We start from the raw sequence: 12,757 nt of genomic DNA, 5'->3' as shown, positions 1-12,757 counted from the left end.
CACCAGCATTTGGGAACAACGATGAGGTGAAAGAAGAATGGGAAAAGTATACATCGCACCCTCACTGGCGTTTCAAGCTCCTGCTGCCCTCCTCATCACCCGACTTGCTCCCAGTGCAAAGCTAAGAGGTGGGCCGCATTACAATTCCAATTAATTCCAAACCCAAGCTGTCCTTCCCGGTTCCCACATTGCCCCCCCATGCAACATCTAGACGTCAGGTCTCCTCCCACTACCACATCTCATCAAGCCACGGATTCCCCCAGAGCCCGCCCCACGTCGCCTCAAGCCCATCCCGGCTCCACGTCTCAAGCCACCAGTATTTCCGGCCGGGGGGTCAGAGCGGGAGGAACCTATGGTCCTTCTCCAAGACTCTCTCCTCCCTTCCCTGGTTCCGGTTTCCACGGTGAACGGCATCTGGGATCCGCCTTCGGAAGGGGGGCCTGGTACCCCCTGTTGGGTACTAGGAGAGAGCACAGTCCATCCCGCCTGTGGAAGGGGGGGATGGTACCATCTGTTGGGCGTATGTGGAAGCGCAGTCCACTCACTGGCCAAGACGGACGCACAGCCTGTTCCTCCACCTGCAAGTCTGGGATCCGTCCTTGAGGGGGGTACTGTCACGGTTCATGAATTTGCCCGCGTGACAGTTTGATTCATGTTGCATTTTTAGGCCTTTGTTCTGGTTTCCTGCCCTTATTGACGGAGCATTGTTGTTTGTCTTTTGACTACGTTTTGTGGTTATCCTGCCGCTGCGCTGCAGCATTATTTAATTGAAATAAACATATTTACCTGCTATTGGGTCTCATCTCTCACATCCTGGGGTCGCTGCCACAACGCCACAATGCCACAATGCCAGGACATGACATTATATCTACTATATTGGGTAATATGAGTGTAAAGGTGACCATAAGGGTGTTATTTCATGTCTACAGGGCTCTAAAAATGGTAAAAATTGTATTTAGAGAGTCATAAACAGGTTTTCTATGCACTCACGACGAAAGCATTCCATTAATTAATATTGAATCCTAATTCATGGAAAATCACTTATTGCGATCAGGTCTGGAACCAATTAACTGTGACAAACGAGGGATTAGTATAAGTCTATTTGTGGCATCAGATAAACTTTCACTTTGTCTTCAAGCACACAACTACGGTGCATTCAAGGACCACTGGCAAAAAATGCTGTGCAAAATGATGAAACAACACGACATAAACCTGTAACAATGGGCTTTTTAACAGTATATTATTTTTCCAACAAAATAATAGTTTTTATTTTATCTCCAGAATTATTAATAAATAAAATTCAATATGTAAGCGCCGCACGATGGTCTAGTGGTTAGCATGTTGGCCACACAGTCAGGAAATCGGGAAGACCTGGGTTCGAATCTCCGTTGGGCATCTCTGTGTGAAGTTTACATGTTCTCCCCGTGTGTGGGTTTTCTCCGGGTACTCTGGTTTCCTCCCACATTTCAAAAACATGCATGTTAGGTTAATTGGTGACTCTAAATTGTCCATAGGTATGAATGTGAGTGTGAATGGTTGTTTGTCTATATGTGCCCTGCGATTGGCTGGTGACCAGTCCAGGGTGTATCCCGCCTTTTGCCCAAAGCCAGCTGGGATAGGCTCCAGCATACCCCGCGACCCTAATGAGGATAAGCGGCATAAAAAATGGATGGATGGATGGATGGAAAATTCAATATAGTTATTGACAAAACTATTTTTTTAAATGTGCCCTTTTTTTATCATTGCTCCTGAAAGTTTTAGGCCCCACCCACAGAATGGTACCGGGCCATTGCCCAGTGGTTGAGGACTCCTGCCGTAAAAGTGTGTACCAAATTTAGTGGTGATTCAGCTATACACCCTAAAGTTACAGTGCGCGTCCACAGGTATGTGTTCCACAGTGGCTAAAGACTGCTGCGACATGAGACTTGAAACGCTATGGAACACATACAGAGCAATGGAAGCACAGTGATACGACGGGAGAGAAATTAACGCAGAGGGATTGTGAGGTCTGATTTTTTTGAGGAGGCATTTTTGTGACGCAAATGTAGTACTCTTTTGAACGCGTATTGTTTTGAGAAACCAAACTCTTTTCTTAAGACCAGAACTCGGCTCATAGGACAAAGTCGTGGGTAAGTCACTGTTGATGCACTACACTGCTGATGGGGATGTCATACAACTTCATGTCAAAAAATCCGAACTATCCCTTTAACTGTGGATCCTTCAAAAGTAAAATGCTAGCTCTACTTGAGTCGTTGTAAGTAAATTGGTATAAAGGCTTTCCGCGAGAGAATATATGAGAGGATCTGTCCGAAAGTAGATGGGTTTGTGGGGGAATACACACTAGGTCATATAGTGTAGTGTGCAGGCAGGGAGACATAAGAGAGAAATATTGACAGTGGTAATCCGGAATGTGCGTCTGGGGAAGGAGGAGAGTAGCTTTAGGGGCCTGAAGGGTGGGGATGGGGAGAACTGTCTGTGTGTTCAATATCACGCTCTGTCAGAAGCTGTAATATCTCTTCCATTTCATTAGTTGCAACATGAATAGACATCAATCAGTGGCCGCTTTGCTGATTGAAAGGGAAGTGGTTTGGTATCGGAGAACATTGAGGAGCACGGAACACGGTTATAAAAAGTTGTAAGAGTGAAATACATCACAGTGTGACTTACACACACAATATGATTCAAATCTAAAACCATGTCAACAGAAACATGCATATGGTTTTAATAGAGATTTACAGTTTGCACAACCTCTTAAATGAAGGTGGTTTACTTCCAAGTTCAACATTCATTTTCTGATAGGAAATCATCCATCCATCTATTTTCTATGCCGCTGATCCGACGAGGGTCACAGGGGTATGCTGGAGCCTATCCCAGCTGACTTGGGGCAAAAGGTGGGGTAGACCCTGGACTGGTTTATAGAAAATCTATGAAAGTAAATGACTGTATTGACCTGAATAGAACATATTTTTCCCCTAGAAAAAAGTATGAAAACATTTCATGCTGTCTTGTATTAGGGGTCTTGAGATTATACATACAAACCAACAGGTACCGTAAGTTCAACTGTCGGTTCTATGGTTAGCATCACATGTTTTTGTTTTGAAGAAGATCAAGAGCTCTGGATCCTTACCAGAGTTCATGCTTCCATCATTGTGGTTGGAGGTTAGAACACAAGGAAACAGGGCGCCGGTTTTCTGCTGCACTTTGCCACTGTTCAGTAGTCGGAGCTGCTGTGACGTGACTGGTGGGAAACGGTAAAACTGGAAGGTGAAGTAGATGTTGCTCGGCCACTCTGGAGTAACCCCTGCAATCGGTATTCTGTTGAAAGACAAACGGTAGAAGTTTCAAAGAATCATCTTAAGTAAATACTCACTGTTATGTATAAATGCAGCCATATGGATACACTGTGTTATAAAGGTACAGTTCTTAAAAGAATCACGTACACAGCAAGTTGATCTTACAAGAATTAATAGGTTATCACAATTGAAGTTAGACGGCCACTGGGTTTCCCTGTGTCTATGCTAGTGACACTGACAGAAATTAAACTATTTTTTCACCATCACTGTGTTCTAAAATAATAACAAAATCCTTATGCAAAATCCTTATTAAATTATTAGTTTTTAAACCTGCAGGCCAAAAATATGTTATTTTGTTGGTGCTATATTGTGCAAAACGATAGCACCTAGGCATTTCTCTATTAAACACTTTGTAGCTTTGCTCTGGTTTAATCTTTGAGCAACAATCTTTGCATCGGTGACAATCAGATGTTTTTATCATTTTGTGGGTTTTCAACCTGCAACAGCCTCAAAATAAAAGGGATTGTCAATACAAATTCATACATTTCGATGGAAATTAAACTTTGTATACTGTATCATCACAAGTGTACATCTACAGTAACCATCAAAGTCCCCTCTTCACTTTGATACTAAAGTAATCCTTGTCAACCATGTAGATAGCAGAGAAAACTATGTATTTTGGATATAACATTTTTGAGCATGTGTATAAAAATGGCCCGGAGTTTAAGAACTTAAGAATTACAAGGCATTATTATCTGTAACAGAAAATACCAATAATACTGTAATAACAATACTGTGTCTGAACATACAACTTCTTGCCATACATCAAAACGTATCAAAATACATAGACATACACTCCTAATCAAAATTTTAAGACCAGTTGATTTTGCCCTGTTGGATCTTAAGGAGGTTCTAAGCAGAGCTTCAAATGCAAAAAGGAAAATTGGGAGTGAGACAAAAAATTGTTTTAAGTAAGCAATTTATTGCAAACAACAATTAAACTGAAATAGGCTGTTCATCAGCTGATCAAATGTTTAAGACCATCGCTCAAACAAGCCCCAAATCCTCCTAAAATAGTAATACAATAGTTAAAAGCTGCATCATTCTTGTTAATCACCTCAATAATTGGTTTGGACATTTCACATCAATTGCTAATACATTTGTTCACTTCCTGTATTGAACATGTACCCTTTACCATTTATGAAATAACATACAGTATGAAAATGATAAGGCAGTATAACAATGTATTACAATGCTGCTACAAGGTTTGTCAATCAATATAAATAAGTTATAGAACTTTCATAAGAAATATAATATAATAAATATAATATAATATGATATGATATGTGATGAATGAGTTAATAGTTCACAGAAACATTGTTCCATGAAGAGTGGATATAGACAATGTAATACTTCAAGTAGTTCTAGGAAATGAACAATAAGTAGTAAGTGCAAGAGTCGTTAGACATAGCATTGCATGTACAGTACATACACTGTAGTTCAGGATTCTTCTTCCTTATACTTAGTAAACATCAACAGCTTGGACCGAGGATCGTCCCGTGTCTTGACGGAGAGCCAATTCAATCCTCTGGCTTAGGGACGGTGCTGTTTTTTTTGGGTCTACCACTTCACTTTTTGGTTCCATAACACTCAGGATCTTTGAAGAAGTTTAAAATGACTGTCTTACTGTGTCCAACCTCAGCAGCAATGGCGCACCGCGAGAGGCCTTACTAACAACATGGATTGATCAACAATCCCAACGCGTACAAAGAGAGAAAGCTTTTTTGTCACATGCCATCAAGATCATGACAAGTGTGAAAACCTGATAGAAAATGACACTGAATCCACATTTTCGCCAAGGTTTTGGCTTTTAAAGACTGTGGTCTTAAACTTTGGATCAGCTGATAAACAGCCTATTTCAGTTTAATGGTTCACTCTAAAAAATGATTCATGGGAGTAGTATGTTAAGCTTAAAATCAATAGCTATTTGTATATTACTAATTCATTTTGTTACATGTACACACTTTAATCAGTTGATAAATTATCTTAATGAGCTGGCCGAAGTGAAAATAACGAAAACTGACTTAACTCAGTCATATATTGATTTTGAAGATACATTTTTGCATAAACCTAACATAAAAGTGTATTTACCGTAAATTCCAGTGTATAATTCGCACCGGTGTATAAGCTCCACCTACTAAATATAGAGGAAAAAACTGATTTGTTCTTATATAAGCCGCACCGGTGTATAAGCCACATCAAAAAATGGGATATTTAGTAAACAGAAAGACGTTACACCGATTTTTAAGAACTTTTAATAAAATTATTATTTATTTCCAAACAGTGCGTGCCAGACAGCTAGTTAAAAACAGTGCCGAATAGTGCATGTAACATACAGTAGATAACAATAGCCTATCCTCTTCTGTGTCAGTATAGAACAGCGTCCTAATTCCTTTGTCACAAATGTTGTTGGCTCTCTCTCTCTTTCGGTTAGCTGTGTCTTCCTCTAAATGGCAGTAGTCCTACGCGAAGCAGCCATGTTTCCTTGTCTTGACAGCCAAATCCATTGCAATCTATCCATCCATCTTTTATGTCACTTATCCTCAAGTCCATTGCATTTAACTTGAAAGCGGCATCAATTTAATTTCCTTTTTTTTTTCAATTTTATTTCTTCGTGTATGTTCTATGATGGAAGCTTGTCACTAACGGGTTGTCACTGCAAATGTCCACCATGCGCCTACAGTCCGGTACAGTAGGTGGCAGTATGTACCTAAACGTTGGTTGCGAACCGCCATAAACAAGAGGAAGAAAAAGAAGAAGGTCTACATCTGGTCGTTTATTTTCGGTAGTCAGTTTTAGATGGATAGATTACAGATTAAGTGCAAAACACATTAACAAAAAGTAAACCAAATTACAATTACACCATCCGGAAAGGGAAATGTACAAAATCCCAGAGTTACAGGGAGTGATAACATTTTGACCAATCAGCCCCGGGGAGTTGGTACATTCCTTTTCTCGTTTATCTTTGTAGCCGAGAAGTGCAAAACATAAAACAAAAAGAAAAACAAATTACAATTACACCACGCAAAAGGGAATTGTACCTCCGCTATACCCTAATGAAAATAATGAAAAATATATATCCAATATACCTGTTCCTTCCGTCTTGTATTTGCATGCACGGCGACACGTCGTGGGAGCGCGCTCACTCCTTTAAAACTATAAGACATCGTACTATTTTCTCAGGAACAGTACTTCATGATAATGAAATGACACTTTTTGTTGGCTTTATCACCTCTACTGTTCAATGGTTTGGGTTCCCTAGTCTCATTTATAATACAGCAATAGTGCGCCACCTGCTGACCAAAGGCTGAACAGGTGAACTGAACTTGCACAAAAGTATTATGAACCACAGTGGTAACAATCATTTCTTATACAAAAATAAATAAATAGATTTTTACAATGTGCCACAAATACATTGTGAATTTCTAACCTGTTCCTCTCACTGTATTTCTGGATAGGTATGCCTGAATCAAATTCTTCAACATATATAACAAAGCGAAAAACTCCAAGCTCTCATATACTGTGCACTTCGGCTGTTTTATAGTTACTGATAAAGCCAACAAAAAGTGTTACTTAATTATTATGAAGTACTGTGCCTTAGAAAATAGTATTTGTAATTTTTTGGTTTGGTAATTTTTTGGTTTGGTTTTTGTTAACGTGTTGTGCACTTCTTTGCCACCGTAATAGATACTTTATTCATCTCCAAAAGAACAACACAACATTTTAGGTTTTGTTTTATGTGCTTTATTGTAGCTGTATTTCTACTTATTGAGGTATAGAATAAGTTGGCGGATATGACTTTGGTGCTACATACATTGCATAAGGTTTACAGTATGTAGGGTCACTTGTGAATTTGCTGGATATTACACATGATTTCTGCTGGAGTTATCCTCTGGACTTCATGAGAACCACGGTACAGTGACCACCTTTGAGTCATCAATAGGGATGAGCCGGATACTTGTTTTAGACGAGTATCCGTTACGGAACATGCATTTTTGCCGAGTACGAGCATGAAACGAGTACAGCTTGTCATTGTCCGTAATCGTGATGAAGGAAAATCCTCATTGGGTAACTACTTACTTTATGTATTCATTTGTCTCGCTCTGTAATTGGCCAGTCACACACAGTGACCGCCCCTTCCGAGACAGACTCCCTACAGCCAGAGAGAGGAGTATGCAGTGCATTTGATTTGGTTGAGTTTTATTTGAACATGAGATTACAATGGAATACATCTCATGAATCATTTCATAGTTCCACATGTCCAAAAGGAGTAGGAAGAAGCAAAGCTCATTTAATCCTACCCCCCATCCATTCCACATCTTATACAGTGCATATTATTCACTTCCTGCATTCCATGTCATGTTTTTATATAATAATCAGTGTAATAATAAATAATAAAAATAAAAAAACAAGCATGACAGAGCAATCAGTGTAATGATCAAGACTCTTCTGCCTTGTATTTAGTAAACACCAACTGTTTGTATTGTTTTTTGAATTTGCTCATCTCTGTACATTGTTTTAGTTCCTTACTCAATCCATTCCATAATTTAATTCCACATATGAAAATGCTGTGGGTTTTCAGCGTTGTTCTCGCATATAAGTGTTTTAAGTTAAATTTTCCCCTAAGATCATATTTCTCCTTTCTAATAGAGAAATACTGTATGAGGCTTTTGGGTAACAAATTATTATTAACTTCATGCATTATTTTAGCATGATGTTTGAAAGAGTACTAAATCAGCTAACTTTAATATCTGCGATTTTAAAAATAAAGGGTTTGTATGTTCTCTAACTTGGCATTATGAATTATCCTCACAGATCTTTTTTGCAGTACAGTAAGTGAGTGAAGATTGCTTTTATAATTATTGTCCCATATCTCCACACAATAAATTAGATATGGTAATACCAAAGAACAGTAAAGAGTGTGGAGTAATTTTTGATCAAGAACATATTTTGCTTTGTTCAGTATTGAAGTATTTCTCACCACCTTTTGTTGTATATTTCCAACTCATTTTTTCGTCTATTATGATCCCCAGAAATTAATTTTCTTTCACTCTTTCAATGTCCACTCTGTTTATTTGTATTTGATCGTACGTATCCTTTCTGCTGTTTCCAAATAGAATTATTTTAGTTTTACTTAAGTTCAAGGATAATCTGTTTTGGTCAAACCATGACTTTAATATGACCATTTCATCCTTGACCTTTTTAATTAGTTCTTGTGTGCTTTCCCCAGAACAAAAGGCAGTGGTATCGTCCGCAAATAATACCAACTTTAAATACTTTGTTACTTTACAAATGTCTTTGAAAAACAAATTCAACAGTTTTGATCCCAGTATAGACCCCTTAGGTATTCCACACGTAATACTTAAACTCCCAGATGTATATTCGCCTAACTTTACAAATTGCTTCCTGTTTGCTAGGTAACTTTTAACTCAATTCAAGACTAAACCTCTGATTCCATACATTTCTAATTTTGTTGTTAAAATATTGTGATTAATTGTATCGAAGGCTTTTGTCAGATCCATAAATACTGAAACTGCACATCTTCTGTGGTCTATAGCAGTAGTAATTCCCTCCTTGATTTTGATCAGTGCCATAGAAGTTGAAATGTTAGCTCTGTATCCGTATTGATTCCCTGCTAGTAATTCATTCTTATTAATAAATTTGTCCAAACTCTTCTTAAATAGCTTCTCGATAATTTTAGACAAATTGAGGTAATAAGGAAACTGGTCGGTAGTTTGTAAATTGATGTTTATCTCCATTTTTTAGATTTGGAACCACTTTAGCTATTTTCATTTTGTTGGGAAATTTTCCAGAAGTGATAAGTTACTCATATATGTTCAGTTGTTTCCATTTCGATTCCATAACAATCAGTTGATGTTTTTGCCTCAAAATTTTTGACAATGTCAGTGATTTCCTTTTTAGTTACAACAATGAGAAACATGGAATTGCGATTCCTATCTGTAATATCATTCCATGCGTCCATTGTGTGTAGTTTTGGAATTTCTTCTTCCAGTTTTGGTCCAATATTTCCAAAATAATGGTTGAACATTTCAACTACATCATTACTAATCCCTGTTAGTGTTTCCAACCATAAAATAGTGAGGGTAGTCTACTTTCTTAATAGTGTTCTTAATACTATTTAAGATACCCCAAGTTGCTCTCATGTTATTTTTATTCTTATCAAGTAAATTACTATAATATTCCCTCTTGCACACTCTCAAGATAGTCTTATTTTTATAAGTCTTTTACTTTTTTTCTGCTTCTTTAGTTTGTTGAAAGATAAATGTCCTGTATGTATAATGTGTTGTTCTTCTTCCAGGCATTTTTTAGTCCTTTTGTAATCCATGGCTGGTTGTTTTTCTTTTGCTTTGACAAGACAAAGTTGAAAACGGCTCGTGTCGTGTTATCACTGCCTCCACTCCGCACAGGTTTTTTCTTAGGTATTCCTCAGCTCGGCTCATCTAAAGTTACTTGGTACACATACACGGTACACGTATGAGGTGAATGTGACAAAACAGAGCTGTAAACGGCTCGTGTTGTGCCGGTCACTGCCGGTGTTTTTTTTTTTTTTGTATGCTTGTTTCTAATTTGGCTGGTGATATAAAGTCAGTTGGAAAACTTAGGTCGTAGTACTGATCGCGGTGATTTTGAGAAAACTACAGTAAACAAGGCTGACACATTAGTTCCCTGTTTGCCATCACTGGATGTTTGCATGAATCCCCAACTTCACACAGATCATTTAAAAACATCATTAAATTATAAAGTCTTACAGATCACTTCCACACATGCACAGTACACATAAAGCTGAATAATAAATAATAAATATAGCAACTTCTAATCAATCCATGTCAACTTCAGACTTATACTAATATAATAAATATAATGTAATAAGTCCCACCCATTTACAATTAAACCATGTCCACTCCGAATACCGATACGGATACAGATCATTTAGATGGGTGAACAGATACAGATACGGATAGTGGTGTACTCGCTCATCCCTAGTCATGCTACTGCAGAGGTTTGGTGCTATTTCTAGCAATATTAGTGGTTCAAAAAGCAGGAAGCTGGTATTACTGCCCAAATGTCTTGCATATCTAACAGCGTTAATCTTGGAAAGCTAAATACTGGCTAGTATACAAACAAAACATCTGCCATAAGCCTGGATGGCTTGTTTGACATGTGTTCATGCAGAAAAAAAAGCCAGGTTCATTTTACACCAGACGTTCACTTTAATAAAAAGTAACTTGAATCAGTCCGACCAGCATGACTGTCAAAATGTTCAGTTGTTTTGAGACATTTTTACAGAGTTGTTTTATGCCATTTATTTTATGGAGGCTGCAGTTTTGTGCACTATTGAAATGTCAACATGCAATCACTTCTGTGGGATGCTTATGGGTGTTTCAATTAACATTGTCATCAGAAAACTGGAGTTAAAATGTGGAATTTATTCTGAGTCAGAAAAAGAAGTTACTCAAACAAATGTATGTAACAATTTGCATGGATTTTTCTTAGTACAATGAAAGTAAACTAAGTACAATAACTAAACGGAGTAGTTTCTACACAATTAAAAGTTAAGTGGTAGGTAGGTTCAATTTCATTAAGGTTGCAGAGGACATAGCAAATCATGTTGTTCGTACTTAAGTAGTAGAGTTTTCCTATGTAGATATGTCTTGTGGCATGAACACAATAAAGACTTAAGTTGAAAGTACTGTACATAATCATGCTCATTGTTTACAAGTTTACATTCTGGGTCAACAGGGATTTAAAATGCAGTATCTTTCGTTTACTATGATGACAATGAAGAACACACAAAAATTATTCCTTCTCCTTTACACAAACAAAGAGCACCTTCACACACATTTAAACAAACTTCATATTTCCAGCGGCTAAAAACAGGCAGCGAGGCAATTGATTTGATGGCATACTTATTGAATAATAATGAAATCAAGGTGAGGTTCCTACTTTACTTTTAATGAACTGATTAGCAATCAGAGATCATGTATTTAACACTGACTACAAAAAAAGTCACTTCCTATCCTGCAAACATCTCTGTCAGTGTGATGACTGAATTGATTTGTCATGTTTGGACTTGATTATTAATGATTCAGTCAACGCACACATTACGGTAGTGTTCGAGCAAAGAGTCAACAGAACAGTCAACTGTCAAGTCAGAGATGACATTTTTTTAGGTTCTTTACATTTTTTATTTTAAGGATTTCCAGGGACTTGCAGAAAATATGAATACTACTGTGTAATAGTAGGGCCTTAAGGAACTCCGGGCGGATCTCATCTACCCCCGGGGGCCCCACCGAGCAGTTTTTTAACCACATTGTCAACCTCAGCCCCAGAGATAGGAGAGTCCACAGCGGAGTCACTGCATCCTCATTGGAAGACATGTTGGTGGGATTGATGAGGTCTTTGAAGTATTCCTTCCACCGGTCCACAACATCTCAAGTCGAGGTCAGCAGCATACCATCCCCACCATGCAGTGCTTCCCCCTCCGACGGTGGATGGTGGCCCAGAATCTGTTCGAGCCGTCTGGAATTCATTCTCCATGGCTTCTCCGAACTCCTCCCATGTCTGAATTTTTGCCAGAGCCGCAGACCGCTTGGCCTGTGGGTACCCATTAGCTGCCTCCAGAGTCCGATGGGCCAAAAAGGCCCGATAGGACTCCTTCTTCAGCTTGATGGCATCCCTCACCACTGGTGTCCACCAACGGGTTGTTGGATTACCGCCAGGACAGGCACCAACCACCTTACGGCCACAGCACCGATCTGCCACCTCGACAATGGAGCCACAGAACATGGCCCACTTGAACTCAATGTCTGCCGCCTCCCTCGGAACATGGCTGAAGCTCTCCCGGGGGTGGGAGTTGAAACCTCTTTTTACAGTGGACTCTGCCAGATGTTCCCAGCAGACCCTAACAATTTGTTGGGGCCTGCCAGGTCTGACTGGCATCCTCCCCCACCATCGGAGCCAACTCACCACCCTCTAGCTCTATTTTGCCACTTTTGTTGTGTTTTTGTTTTGTTTATTTCTGCAATGATTCACGTTCCACAAATGGCTCGTACTCCACACTTTGGACATGAATGTGTGTTCGGTGAGCCAGCCTGTCTTGGATTGGTGTGCGCTTGGTGTGTCAAGCTCTGCTGTCTTGGTTTTGGCGAGCTTTATTGTGGAAGGTTTTATGCAGCTTTCAGACTGGCATTGCACGGCGATACCTCTGTACAATCAGAGGTGCACAAGGCGGATACACTTCCTGACTTTCACTTTTAATGCACAAATCGACTCGCTAAATATAGCAACCATGTCTACAAGGATGTCTTCTACGTATGAGATGCGTTATGAAGCTGTGATCACCGGTGCTTTTAAGGTGCGCTCAGCCAAATATAACCAGCATG

The 12,757-nt window shown here is 39.0% G+C and overlaps 1 protein-coding gene across 12 annotated transcripts in view; it reads right to left on the bottom strand.

Moving 5' to 3' along the window:
* LOC129170635 (nephrocystin-4-like) overlaps positions 1-12,757 on the bottom strand; it is a 270,848-nt gene that overhangs the window by 81,249 nt on the left and 176,842 nt on the right. For all 12 annotated transcript variants that reach the window (XR_008566724.1, XR_008566725.1, XM_054758947.1 and 9 more), the window contains one exon: positions 3,128-3,315. Coding sequence is in view for 10 of the 12 variants with exons in the window: in XM_054758947.1 (XP_054614922.1) it covers positions 3,128-3,315 (188 nt within the window). In the remaining 2 variants the exon portion in view is untranslated. The remainder of the gene's footprint in view (positions 1-3,127; positions 3,316-12,757) is intronic.

This window comes from Dunckerocampus dactyliophorus, chromosome 1, assembly GCF_027744805.1.
Source record: "Dunckerocampus dactyliophorus isolate RoL2022-P2 chromosome 1, RoL_Ddac_1.1, whole genome shotgun sequence".
Classification (NCBI taxonomy): Eukaryota; Metazoa; Chordata; class Actinopteri; order Syngnathiformes; family Syngnathidae; genus Dunckerocampus; species Dunckerocampus dactyliophorus.
The sequence above is the reverse complement of the archived record's forward strand: the minus strand, read 5'-3'. Positions and strand labels throughout refer to the sequence as shown.